Source organism: Chiloscyllium plagiosum, unplaced genomic scaffold (genome assembly GCF_037043375.1).
Source record: "Chiloscyllium plagiosum isolate Xiang-an unplaced genomic scaffold, Cpla_swu_hap1 HiC_scaffold_6, whole genome shotgun sequence".
NCBI lineage: Eukaryota > Metazoa > Chordata > Chondrichthyes > Orectolobiformes > Hemiscylliidae > Chiloscyllium > Chiloscyllium plagiosum.
In genome coordinates this window covers 132,601,254-132,615,954 of record NW_028270144.1, presented here as the reverse complement: position 1 = coordinate 132,615,954, position 14,701 = coordinate 132,601,254, and the positions used below count along the sequence as shown (strand labels likewise).

At 41.9% G+C, this 14,701-nt stretch overlaps 1 protein-coding gene across 1 annotated transcript in view; it reads right to left on the bottom strand.

Annotated features, from left to right (window-relative positions):
• Window positions 1-14,701, bottom strand: part of LOC122550994 (F-box/WD repeat-containing protein 7-like) — a 225,437-nt gene that overhangs the window by 84,942 nt on the left and 125,794 nt on the right. The window contains exon 4 of the mRNA XM_043692588.2: window positions 13,143-13,225. Within this exon, the coding sequence (XP_043548523.1) occupies window positions 13,143-13,225 (83 nt within the window). The remainder of the gene's footprint in view (window positions 1-13,142; window positions 13,226-14,701) is intronic.

Genomic DNA, 14,701 nt, shown 5'->3' with positions numbered 1-14,701 from the left:
TTTCATAAAAAATTAAAAGGACACCAGCTGATGAGAGGCTGTGGCATCTTCCATCACCTATGTAAGGGGTGGGGATCAGCAGCAAACATGTCAGCAATCATTAGCTGCACTCTCATAGTACCTGCTGTTTGCACACATCCCAATGAACATATCTGTGTGGAGAATCGCTGGCAAGCCCAGCATTTGTTGCTTAGCTTTCATGGCCCTTGAACAGAGTGACTTGCTCAAGAGTTGCAGTCAGTTAAATCAGCTTGACCAACACAAAGCCTATTTCCTTCTGTATAACAACTGACAATGGCAACATTGTCACTGTTACTGAAACAAGCTTTTAATTCCACATTTATTAGTCAAATTTAGATTCCATCAACAGCTGTGATGGGATTTGAACCCATGCCCAAGGATCAGCCTGGCCTTCTGGATTATTAATCCAGTGTTATCACGACTATGTAATCACTTCTTCCGTTTTCCACACTTAATCCAATGCACATTATGCATGGGGGGGGGGGAAAAAAGGCATTTAAAACCTGGTTTACATCTTCAATTGTACCTTCCACATATCACTTGTCTCATCTCCAGAACATATTTGCCTGAGGCTCAGGTTACCATGAAGGATTCTTCGTCTCAATCTCTCCCCAACCCAAGGCATGGTGACCCTCTTATTAAACTACCACAGAGCAGCCTTATGGTCTGATGAGATGACAGTGAGCGGACAAGTTTTTAGTACTAAACCAAAAAAAAGGAATAATCTCCAGAATCTGAAAATCAGAAACTAAGCGCAGGTCTGGCAGCATCTTTGGAGAGAAAACAAGAGTTAATGTTTTGGGTCCATTGGTTAGCTCTTCAGATAATAATGCCAACCTTGCCTACCAGTTAGGGCTCTACTATTCAATGGTAAGTAACATGGTTTGATTTATTCTTGTCACACGCATGGAGATACAGTGAAAAGTATTGTTTTGCGTGCTAACCAGACAAATTGTCCCTAAATACAGAGTAATTCATGTTACACAAGTGCCAGGTTGTAGCCATCAAGAGTATTCACCTCTCCTTGAAACTGAATGGCATTATCATTGCTGAATGTTCCACAAACATCATCCTTTCACTGGGGGAGGGGGGGGTCCACTTTTAACCAGAATCTGAAGTGGACCAGCCCCAGAAATACTGCAGCTACCACAACAGATTAGAATTTGGGAATTATGCACAGAGTGGTTCATTTACTGATTCCCTTAAGCTTATAACCTACTACACATAAAGAAATAAATATTGGCCTTGTTCACAATGACCATTTTCCAGGAACCATTGTATTTATCCTAGTTTTCTGGAAGTACTATCCAATTAGTTTTATTGCCCCATGTTTTCTTCTCAATTACCTGCAAATCCTAATCAAGTATTTGGCCATTTCCTTTTGAATGTTTCAATCTGATCTGTTTTCACAACTCTTTCAAGGAATGCAGATCATTATAACTCCATGAAATAAATTCTCATCTCTCCTCAGTTGCTACCTCTCCCAATTAACAACCGAGTCCATACTAGTGGATATCGAGAACTTGTTATATGAGAAAGCTGGATTTCACTGAAGCATATTAGTTGGCTGGGTAAGATCTATATCCAGCAGTATATTCAGATTCGGTCACTTTAGCTGCTACTGCATTTTAAAATAATTTCCAAAGAACCAAGCACCTGTTTTTGAGGGTGTTTTTAAACTATAAAACAGTTCAGTCCAAAAACGAGGATAGGAATGCTGGCATCTAATTAAATGTATCACATGGAAACCATATAAAGCAATAAAGCTGCTGGATTTTTGACATATGTATAGGCACATCACCTGCTTAGAAACAGTATTCATTGTAGAGGTGCTTTCAGATAGTCATATTGAAACATTAAGCAAGTTTTTATGAACTGCAATTTTATGTTCTTACATAGAATGCACTATACTCTCCTGGGATTTTATTTTGAATGAATTATATGGATCTTTAATAGCATTGCTGACATGATTTGACATTAACATGGCACAGGAATTTTGGAAAACGAAACTTCCTTACAACAGAAATAAACTTTTGGACATTGTAAAGAATAGGACAGATAGATTTTTGATCAGTCAGGTGTCAACAGTTACGGGGAAAGAACAGGAAAGTCAATGTGAGGCATGTCAGATCAGCCATGATCTTATTGAATGGTGGAGCAGGCTTGAGGGAGCGAACAGACTACTCCTTTTCCTATTTCTTTGGTCTTAAAGTTAAAAATCAAAACCACCAGATGACAGTCCAACAGGTTTATTTGGAAGTACTAGCCTTTTTGTACATTTTGGCACACTGGCCTTCATCAGTAAGGGTACGGATAATAGAAATTGGGAACTTATGTTGCAGTTATACAGGCTGGGAGACCATACTTGGAGTATTGTCTTCAGTTTCAGTCACCTTGCTGTAGGAAGGATGTTATTAAACTGGAAAGAGTGCAGAAGAAATTTACCAGGACTCGATGGTCTGAGTTATAGGGAGAGTCATGGATTGGGTGAATACTCTCAGTTTTCTTCCCAAGGTTGGGGAATCGAGAAAAAGAGGGCATCATAGAGTCATAGAGATGTACAGCATGGAAACAGACCCTTCGGTCCAACCCATCCATGCCGACCAGATATCCCAACCCGATCTAGTCCCACCTGCCAGCGCCTGGCCCATATCCCTCAAAACCCTTCCTATTCATATAGCCATCCAAATGCCTTTTAAATGTTGCAATTGTAACAGCCTCCACCACTTCCTCTGGTAGCTTATTCCATATACGCACCATCTTCTGCATGAAAAGGTTGCCCCTTAGGTCTCTTTTACATCTTTCTCCTCTCACCCTAAACTTATGTCCTCGAATTTTGGACTCCCCGACCCCAGGGAAAAGACTTTGCCTATTTACCCTATCCATGCCCCTCAATTTTGTAAACCTCAAAAAGGTCACTCCTCATCCTCCGACACTCCACGGAAAACAGCCCCAGCTCTCCCTTAGCTCAAATCCTCCAACTCTGGCAACATCCTTGTAAATCTTTTCTGAACCCTTTCAAGTTTCACAACATCTTTCCGATAGGAAGGAGACCAGGATTGCACGCAATATTCCAGCAGTGGCCTAACCAATGTCCTGTACAGCCGCAACATGACCTCCCAATTCCTGTACTCAATACTCTGACCAATAAAGGAAAGCATACCAAACACCTTCTTCACTATCCTATCTACCTGCGACTCCACTTTCAAGGAGCTATGAACCTGCACTTGAAGGTCTTTTAGTTCAGCAACACTCCCTAGGACCTTGCCATTAAGTGTATACGTCCTGTTAAGATTTGCTTTCCCAAAATGTAGTACCTCGCATTTATCTGAATTAAACTCCATCTGCCACTTCTCAGCCCATTGGCCCATCTGGTCAAGATCCTGTTGTAATCAGAGGTAACCCTCTTCGCTGTCCACTACACCTCCAATTTTGGTGTCATCTGCAAACTTACTAACTGTACCTCTTATGCTCGCATCCAAATCATTTATGTAAATGACAAAAAGTAGAGGGCCCAGCACCGATCCTTGTGGCACTCCACTGGTCACAGGTCTCCAGTCTGAAAAACAACCCTCCACCACCACCCTCTGTCTTCTACCTTCGAGCCAGTTCTGTATCCAAATGGCTAGTTCTCCCTGTATTACATGAGTTCTAACCTTGCTAATCAGTCTCCCATGGGGAACCTTGTCGAACGCCTTGCTGAAGTCCATATAGATCACATCTATCACTCTGCCCTCATCAATTCTCTTTGTTACTTCTTCAAAAAACTCAATCAAGTTTGTGAGACATGATTTCCCACGCACAAAGCAATGTCGACTATCCCTAATCAGTCCTTGCCTTTCCAAATACACGTACATCCTGTCCCTCAGGATTCCCTCCAACAACTTGCCCACCACCGAGGTCAGGCTCACTGGTCGATAGTTCCCTGGCTTGTCCTTACCGCCCTTCGTAAACAATGGCACCACGTTTGCCAACCTCCAGTTTTCCGGCACCTGAGGTTAGAGGGGAAAGAATAAAAGGGAACCTGAAGGGTAACTTTTTTTTTAAACACAGAGGGTGATATGCATATGGAATGAGCTGCCAGCTGAAGTAGTTGAGGTGGATACATTTAAAAGGCATTTGAACAAATGCATGGATAGGAAAGGTTTAGAAGGATATGGGTCAAGTGCAGGGAAATGGGGTTAACATTGATGGTCTTTTTGGTCGGCATGGACCATTTTGGGCCGAAGAGCCTGTCTCCGTGCTGTAGGACTCTATGGCTAACAGAAAAACCTCAAGCAAAAGGATCATTTCAGTGAACCTTGTAGATCGGGGCCAATGAATTGCTTCACGAGTTATCTTTTCCCCTTCCAACCATAACATTAATTTGTGTTGATCTGTCCTGTAAGCAGGGCAATTTTAGAAGGGGGCTAGAATTTTTGATCAAATTATATACTGACAGTTCCCAGTTGTTTACCTGTAAATAGAATTTTACATTGTTTCAAAGTGAGGTAGTTCATTCTGAAGCAAGGATGTTAAATTTCATGAGTGGAAATCATGAATACATGAAGCACAAACTGGTTGAGGTGGATTGGAAAAATACATTAAGGGGCACTACAGTAAACAGGCACCGGTTAGTTTTTAAAAGAGCTGTTGCGGGAATTAAATCAAGCATAAATTCCCTCAAGATGCAAAATCTGAAAACAGGTCAATCATAGCTGACAAAGGAAGTTCAGAGCTGCTCAAGATTAAAAAGAAAAAGAAAAAGGCTATCAAGTTGCCTGACTGGAGGAGCAGAGGGGCAAAATCTATGGCGACAGAAAGATCAACTTTAAAAGCTGGTTCAGTTTTCACAACCGATAGAATTTTGGAAGATAATCAACTATCAATTTAATATTAATTTAATCAGTAATTTATTCTGTAATGCAAGACGGCACCACAATGTTGGGACATAAACACTTCGCACTATACCTAGATAGGAGTGACAATTCTAAATCAAAGTCTAAAAGAGTTTGGAATACATAAAAGGAGAGCCAAACAGTGGTGGAAAGGGAAAATATACTATGAACGCACTCACACTAACAAAAAAACGTGCTGCAAAAGCTTTCATTGGTACACAAAAAGGAAATATTTGGCTAAAATGCATGTATCCATCAAAGGCAGAGTCAGGAGATTTTATAGCGAGGAAGAGAAAAACTGCAGAGAAGCTGTAAGGGAGCACACCAGAAATGTCAGAACATTCAAGGATACAAGTCAAGTGCTGGAAAGAGGGTTCAGTGCGTATTGACAACAAGGGTCCATAGGACCTCTTCGGTGCAGTTCGATTCTGCAACTTCCGATGATTCCTTTGTGCTCATTTTCATTGAGAAAGATCCCAGGACTTTCTTAAAACGAGAGATGCAAGTGGCGAGGGAGAATGAGGAGTTGAAGTAAATTAGTGTTAGCAAGACAATTGCACTGAAGATATTGGTGGGGTTGAAGATTGATAAACTGCCAGGACCTGATGGTCTTCATTCCAGAGTGCGAAGGTGGTGGTTGGAGAGATAGTTGATTATCTTCCAAAATTCTATAGATTGTGAAATGATCCCTCAACTTTGGAAGAAGCAAATGTCACCCCACAACTTAAAGGACAGAGAGAGAAAATAGGGAACTAAGGCCTGTTAGTGTTACATCAGTAGTAGAGAAAATGCTAGAATCTATTATTATAAAAGGATGGGATAAGCAGACATCTGGTTGTCAATGATTTGATTAACTATAGTCAACATAGATTTGGGAATGCGAAGTTATGTTTAAAGAACAAAGGACAATACAGCACAGGAACAGGTCCTTCCACCCTCCAAGCCTGCAATGATGCATTTTGCCCTTCCATACTAAAACTGTCTTCACTTACAGGATCCTTATCCCTCTACACCCTTCCTATTCACGTATTTGTCCAGTGCTTCTTGAATGCTGATATTGTGTCTGCTTCCACCACTTCCTCTGACAGTATGTTCCAGGCATTCACCATCCTTTGTGTGAGAAATGTGTCTTGCACATCTCCTTTAAACTTCCCCCTTCGTGTCCCCTCGTAATTGACCCTTCCACCCTGGGAAAAAGCCTCATTTTCCACTCTATCCATGCCATTCATAATCTTATAAACTTCTATTATGTCACCCCTCACCCTCCTGCATTCCGGTGAAAACAAACCCAGTCTATCCAACCTCTCTCAGAGCTAAAACCTCCTGCACGAGCTAACATTCGGATAAATCTTTTCTGTACCCTCTCTAAAACATCCACATGCCTCTGGTAGTGTGGTGACCAGAACTGTACGCAATATTCCAAGTGTGGCCTAAAGTTCTGTAAAGCTGCAGCAGAACTTGCCAATCTTGATACTCAATATCCCTTCCAACGAAGGCAAGCATGCCATTGGCCTTTCTTATTATCTTATGTACCTGCACTACCATCTTCAGTGATCTGTGGACCTGCACACCCATATCTCTCTGCACATCAATACTCCTAAGGGTTCCGCCATTCACTGCATAATTTCCACCTATACTTGACCTTCCAAATGGATCACCTCACATTTGTCCGGACTAAACTGTACCTACTTTTTTTTATCTGCCCATGCCTCCAAATGATCTACATCCTGTGTATCCTCTGACACTATCTACAACTTCACCAATCTTTGTATCATCTACAAACTTAATAATTAGACCAGCTATGGTTTTCCTCCAAATCATTTATGTACATCACGAACAGCAGAGATCCCAGAACTGATCCCTGTGGAACACCACGAGTCACAATCCTCTATTCTGAAAAGGATCCTTCCACCACTACCCTCTATCTCCGATGACTAAGCCAGTTTTGTATCTACCTTGCCAGCACCTTCTGGACCAGTCTGTCAAGAGAAACCTTGTCAAAGGCTTTACTGAAGTCCATGTGGACAACAACAAATGTTTCTTCCTCAAATCATCTTCTTCATCTCCTCAAAAAACTCAATCAACTTAGTGAGACATGACCTCCCCCACACAAAACCATGCTGTCTATTCCTAATCCTTTCTTCTAAATAGTTATCAATCTTGTCCCTAAGATTCTGTTCCAATAATTTCCCTAACACTGACAGGAGGCTCACAGGCCTGTAACTTCCTGGATTATCCCAGCTACCCTTCTTAAACAATGGGGCAACATTCTCTAGTCCTCTGGGACCTCACTAGTGGCCAGAGAGGATATAAAGATGTCAGTCAACGCTTCAGCAATTTGTTCTCTTGCCTCCCTCAATATTCTGGGACGAGGGAAGTTAAGAAACATATAAAGTTAAAAGAGAAAAAGTATAACATAGCAAAGATAAGTGGGAAAACTGAGGACTGGGAAGCTTTTAAAGAGCAACAGAGGATTACTAAGAAGGAAATACGCAGAGGAAAAATGAGGTACGAAGGTAAACTGGCCAATAATATGAAGGAGGATAGTAAAAGCTTTTTTAGGTATGTGCAAGGCAAAAAAAATGGTTAGGACTAAAATTAGGCCCTTGAAGACAGAAACAGGGGAATATATTACGGGGAACAAAGAAATGGCAGAAGAATTAAATGGGTACTTCAGATCTGTGTTCACTGGGCAAGACACAAGCAATCTCTGAGGTAACAGTGGCTGAAGGACCTGAATTTAAGGGAATTTATATTTGCCAGGAATTGGTGTTGGAGAGACTGTTAGGTCTGAAGGTTGATAAGTCCCCGGGGCCTGATGGTCGACATCCCAGGGTACTGAAGGAGGTGGCTCGGGAAATTGTGGATGATTATTTTCCAGAGTTCGATAGATCCGGGGTCGGTTCCTGAGAATTGGAGGGTGGCTAATATTATACCACTTTTTAAGAAAGGTGGGAGAGAGAAAGCAGGAAATTATAGACCAGTTAGTCTGACCTCAGTGGTGGGAAAGATGCTGGAGTCTATTATAAAGGATTAAATTACGGCACATCTGGATAGTACTAACAGGATAGGACAGAGTCAGCATGGATTTATGAAGGGGAAATCATGCTTGACTAATCTTCTGGAATTTTTTGAGGATGTAACTCTGAAGATGGACGAAGGAGATCCAGTAGATGTAGTGTACCTGGACTTTATCAAAAGCTTTCTGAAAGTCCCACACAGGAGATTAGTGAGTAAAATTAGGGTGCATGGTATTGGGGGCAAAGTACGAGATTGGATTGAAAATTGGTTGGCTGATAGGAAACAAAGGGTAGTGATAAACGGCTCCATTTCGGAATGGCAGGCAGTGACCAGTGGGGTACCGCAGGGATCCGGGCTGGGACCGCAGCTTTTTACAATATATGTTAATGATATAGAAGATGGTATCAGCAATAACATTAGCAAATTTGCTGATGATACAAAGCTGGGTGGCAGGGTGAAATGTGATGAGGATGTTAGGAGATTACAGGGTGACCTGGACAAGTTAGATGAGTGGCAGGTGCAGTTTAATGTGGATAAATGTATGGTTATCCACTTTGGTGGCAAGAACAGGAAGGCAGATTACTACCTAAATGGAATCAATTTAGGGGTAAAGGGGCAGTACAGAGAGATCTGGGTGTTCTTGTACACCAGTCAATGAAGGCAAGCATGCAGGTACAGCAGGTCGTGAAGAAGGCTAATAGCATGCTGCCCTTCATTACAAGAGGAATTGAGTATAGAAGCAAAGAGGTGCTTCTGCAGCTGTACAGGGCCCTGGTGAGACCACACCTGGAGTACTGTGTGCAGTTCTGGTCTCCAAATTTGAGGAAAGACATTCTGGCTATTGAGGAAGTGCAGCGTAGGTTCACGAGGTCAATTCCTGGATTGGCGGGATTACCTTACACTGAAAGACTGGAGCAACTGGGCTTGTATACCCTTGAGTTTAGAATACTGAGAGGGGATCTGATTGAGACATATAAGATTATTAAAGGATTGGACACTCTGGCAGCAGGAAAAATGTTTCCGCTGATGGGTGAGTGCCGAACCAGAGGACACAGCTTAAAAATACGGGGTAGACCATTTAGGACAGAGATGAGGAGAAACTTCTTCACCCAGAGAGTGGTGGCTGTGTGGAATGCTCTGCCCCAGAGGGCAGTGGAGGCCCAGTCTCTGGATTCATTTAAGAAAGAGTTGGATAGAGCTCCCAAAGATAGTGAAATCAAGGGTTATGGAGATAAGGCTGGAAGAGGATACTGATTAGGAATGATCAGCCATGATCATATATAATGGCGGTGCAGGCTCGAAGGGCTGAATGGCCTACTCCTGCATCTATTGTCTATTGACCCAGGGACTTATCTATCTTACTATGTTTTAAGATGCACAAAACCTTTTTCTTATTAATAGCAACTTGGCTTAGAAATATGACACGCCCTTCCCTGAGATCATCCTCCATCAATTCCATCTCTCTGGTGAATACCAATACAAAGAATCCATTTAGGATCTCAACTACCTCTTCCGGCTCCACACGGATTCCCTTCTTTGTCCTCGAGTAGACCAATCCTTTGCCCGGCTACATTTTTGCATTGTATATAAAAAACCTTGGGATTCTGCTTAATCCTGTTTGCTAGTGACTCAACATGACTCTTTTTAGCCCTTCGAATTCCTTGTTTAGGATCTTTCCTACTTTCCTTATATACTTCATGGGCTTCATTAGTTCCTATCCTCGTAGACATTACATATCCTTCCTTTTTCATTTTGACCAAGACCATAATATCCCTGGTCATCCAAGGTTCACCTAACTTGCCATACCTAGCTTTCATTCTCGTAGGAACATGCTGCTCCTGAATTCTGATCAACTCCTGTCTGAAATACTCCCACATGTCAAATGTGGATTTACCCTCAAACAGCTGCCTCCAATCAACACTCTCCAGTTCCTGTTTAATATTGTTTTAATTTGCTTTCCTCCAATTTAACATCTGCATCTGAGGACTGCTGTTATGCCTATCCACAAGTATCTTCAAACTCATGGTAATATGGTCACTACTCCCGAAATGCTCCCCCACTGAAACTTAACTCACCTGGCCTGGCTCATCTCACAAAAGTAGGTCCAGGGGTATAACCCTTTTCCAGGTTGGACTAATGACATACTGTGTCAAGAAACCCTCCCAAATGGGGCTTAGAAATTCTACTCCATCCAAGCCTCTAACATGGAGTGCCAGGGGAAGTTAAAATCATAAAATTTAACAGGCTTTTGAGAAGATCAGGCAATATCCTGATCAATCTCCTTTTCGCCCTGTACAGTGCAATCACATCTTTGCTATTCTGCAGTGAGCAGGCCTGCATACAATACTCCAACAGTGGCTGAACTAACCTGATATATGACACCATCGTAACGTCCTTGTCATAGAAGTCTACAGTATGGAAACAGGCCATTCACCCAACTTGTCCATGCTGCCCACTCTTCAGTATTATTCTATTCCCATTTGCCTGCATTTGGTCCATCTCTCTCCATACCGCTCCCATCCATGTTCTTATCTAAATATTGCTTAAATAACAAAATTGTACCAGCCTCTACCAGTATCTCTGGCAGCCCATTCCAGACAATCACCAACCTGTGTGAAAAAAAAAATGCCCCTCCTGATCTTCTTGTATCTTGTACCTTAAATCTATGCCCTCTAGTTAAACTTGAGGGGGCTGAGAAGATATTTACAGGTGTATGGCCAGATTGGAGAGCTTGAGTGACAGGAAGAGGCTGAATAGGTTGGGGCTTTTTTCCCTTGAGTGGAGGCTGAAGGGTAACCTCACAAAAGGTTTATAAAATCATGAGGGGCATGGATAGGGCAAACAGCCAAGGCCTTTTTCCCAGGCTAGGGAAAACTAGAAGGCACAGATTTAAGGTGAGGGGGAAAAGATTAAAAAGGGACGTGAGGGCAAGTTTTTCACGCAGAGGGTGATGTGTGCATAGAATGAGCTGCCAGAGGAAGTAGTGGAGGCTGGTATAATTACAAAATTTAACAGGCACCAGGATGCGTTGAGAGGAATATGGGCCAAATGGTGGGCAACAGAACTATATCAGTTTAGAATATCTGGTCGGTGCAGATCAGTTGGACCGAAGATGTCCCCGAACTTCTTTATGACTCCACATTACAAATAAAATTGATAAAGGACCGCCAATGGAAGCAGTACACTCCTTTTCAGAACATTTTAAACGGAGGTTTAATAAAGAGGGAATGAACTGGCGTGGACTAAGGATTGACTAATAGACATAAAATAGTAGGAGTAAATGGGTCATTATTGCATTGGCAGACTGTAACTAGTGGGGTACAGCAAGGATCAGTACTCGTGTCCCAACTATTCTCAGTATAAACCAATGATTTGGAGGCAGGGACCAAACGTAATATTTCCAAATTTACAGGTTAGTCAAAGCTAAATGGGAATGTGTGCAGTGAGGAGTGTGTACATGAGGCTTCAGGAAGTTTTGGACAGGTTTACTGCATGGGCAAAAACATGGCAGATGGAATATTAGATTACATTACATTACAGTGTGGAAACAGGCCCTTCGGCCCAACAAGTCCACACCGACCCGCCAAAGCGCAACCCACCCATACCCCTACATTTACCCCTTTAATCTAACACTACGGGCAATTTAGCATGGCCAATTCACCTGATCCGCACATCTTTGGACTGTGGGAGGAAACCGGAGCACCCGGAGGAAACCCACGCAGACACGGGGAGAATGTGCAAACTCCACACAGTCAGCCGCCTGAGTCAGGAATTGAACCCGCTGTGAGGCAGCAGTGCTAACCACTGTGCCACCGTGCCGCCCAATATAATGTGACAAAATGTGAAGTGATCCACTTTGATGGGGAAACAAATGGGCAGAGAACTTATTAAATGGCAAGTTAGAAAATGTAGATGTACAAAAGGATCTAGGGCTCCTTGTACACAAGTTACTGAAAGTTGTAGTAAATTAAGAGCAATGTTAGCCTTTATTGCACAGTGATGAGAATGAGTGTAGTGGAGTCTTTCTTCAATTGTATAGCAGCTTGGTTAGACTGATTTAGAGCACCTGTAATCTTGGTCTCAATATCTTAACAAAAGATTATTGTCATAGAGGAAATAAAAGAAAGGTTCACAAAACTTGTTCCCAATTTGGCAGAACTCTTCTATGAAGAGAGTGTGCACACATTGGGCCTGTAACTCTACAGTTTCCAAGAATGAGGAATAATCTCATGGAAATCTATAAAATACTTAAAGGGATAGACAGTGTAGATGTGGATAAGAGGGTTCCCCTGGATGCACAGTCTAGGACCAGGTGTATAATGTGTAAATAAGGTATAATGCCATTTCGTTCCAAGATGAGGAGAATTTTTTTTTAAAACTCTGAGGATTATGAACGTTTGGAATTCTCTAACATACAGGGTTTTTGAATATTCTCAGTCTTTGAGAATATTCAAAGGTGGATAATGATAGATTTCTTTTTACCAATGGCATATAGGATTATGGGGTGCAAAAAAAGGTACAGGAGTGTTCAGTCAGTCATCATTGTATTCAGTGATGCAACAGGCTAGAATGGGCTGACCTTATAACCTACCTATTTGCAACAAATGACAACTCTTAAGTACAGAAACCTGGTCTACTTTTCACAGAATTATAGAACCCTACATAATAGAAGCAGGCCATTTGGACCAGTAAGTCCGCACTGAATCTCCGAATAGCATCCTATCCTATCCCCATAACCCTGCATTTCCCATGACCAATTCCATGCATATCCCTGGACACCATGGGCAATTTAGCATGGCCAATCCACCTAACGTGCACATCTTTGCACAGTAGTCAGAAACTGGAGGACCCAGAGGAAATCTATGTAGACACAAGGAGAATGTGCAAACTCCACATAGACACTTGCTTGAGGCTGGAATTGAACCCAGATCCCTGATACTGAGGAAATAGTACTAACCACTGAATCCATAAGACATTAAACTGAGGGGTTTTGCATACTTAGACAAAATCTTCAAGGCGCGCGCGACTATCCCCGGGAATGGTGGAACTGGATTTCCAGCATGTTGCTCTGGTGAACCAACCTATTCTTCCAGCATTATTAAAGTTCGTCATAGAAAACATCAAAGCATATGATAGCAAGTTTAAACAGACATGCGGCCTAGTCATCGGGTTTGAGCCAAGGCATGACTTGATCATCCCGGCAGCTGCCTACTCTGTCAATACCTGGAATACTCTGACCCTTTGCACAGCTTCTTTCCTGGTGACAGTGCTCGCACATCAAGGCCATTCTCTGACTTTCGCTTCATCTGTGAAAAGAGAATGAGAATTTGAGAAAACAAATTTAGGTCTGCTGAGTACACCAGTTAACACAGGAAAAACAACAGGAAATGGGATATTAATAGGACTCTTGGTTTGTCATAAACTATCCTACAAAGGGCAAATCAAATAAACAGAAACAGGACTCAGAGTTAATTGTTCCTGACAACTACAAATAACTCCTAATAGCCATTCATCCAGACTGTTAATTGTTTTAAACAATAATCACTCAGTAATCTTTTCTGTAAAACAAGACAGATAGGAAATGTTGACCAGGGAAGCACTTCTTGTATGAGATCTATTACAAAGCAGACCTGTAGATACTCCATCCTTTGCAGCAATTTCATGCAAGTCTTTTATAATCAACCTGAAAATGTGTTGCTGGAAAAGCCCTGAGGAAGGGCTTATACCTGAAACGTCGATTCTCCTGCTCCTTGGATGCTGCCTGACCTGCTGCGCTTTTCCAGCAACACATTTTCAGCTCTGATCTCCAGCATCTGCAGCCCTCACTTTCTCCTTTTATAATCAACCTCCAAGAGAAACAAAAAGCAGCTGATTTAGTGGGGTTATATGTAGTCTCAACCTGTAAAGTGACTTATTTAAATACTAGTAGCCCATTTAACAAGCTCTTGTAAACAATGTGGTGAGCCTTTCAGCAGAAAGCACTACAACGGAACATAGGCTGTATTTACAAACCGGAATGTCAGAACCGATCAGTCTACTCACCTTCTCATATGCTACAGCTCTTAGTGACCCCATGTCTGAAACATGAACCTCTCTTAGCAAATTTTCAGTTTTGTTGCAAAATGATAAATCCTTATGTATTCTAGGGATAAAGGTCCTGTTCAACTCCATTCCTCAGAAAATGCTATACTTTTAATGCATTTTGTCTTTATATAGTTCCGTAAATGAAATGCTTTGACATACAATCATTCTGAAATTTAGTCTGCGTTATATTGGCTGTAATTTTGCACATATTAGGATCCCAAAAACAGCTAACATAGGGGCAATCTATTAAATCTGGTTTTGGTTAAAAGAAATATGTCTGAAATACTCTGGACAACCACAGCAGAGGAGTTTGATTGTCCATCAAGTCTGTTCCAGGTTGGAGAGATGTGTAATGACAGCATTCCTGTTCCCAGCACTAGCCTCGCAGTCCTGCAACCCATTCTCCTCACTCCCTTTTCAAGGATTTGTCTGATTCTATTTGAAAGCTACAGTATGATTGAATTTGCCTTCACAATCCTTTCAGGCAGTGGATTCTAGATTATAAAATCTCATGCAAAGAAAATTCTTATCCCTTCTGCAATTTTATTGCCAATTGTTCATCATGCACTCTGTGCCAGAACAGTCGAACCTTTGACCACTTCATGACTTATTTTGACTGCCAACCCTCCATTTCCAATCCACCCATTCAGATCCATTTTCCACTGTCATTTGCACACCCTCTCAAAATAGCTCAATAA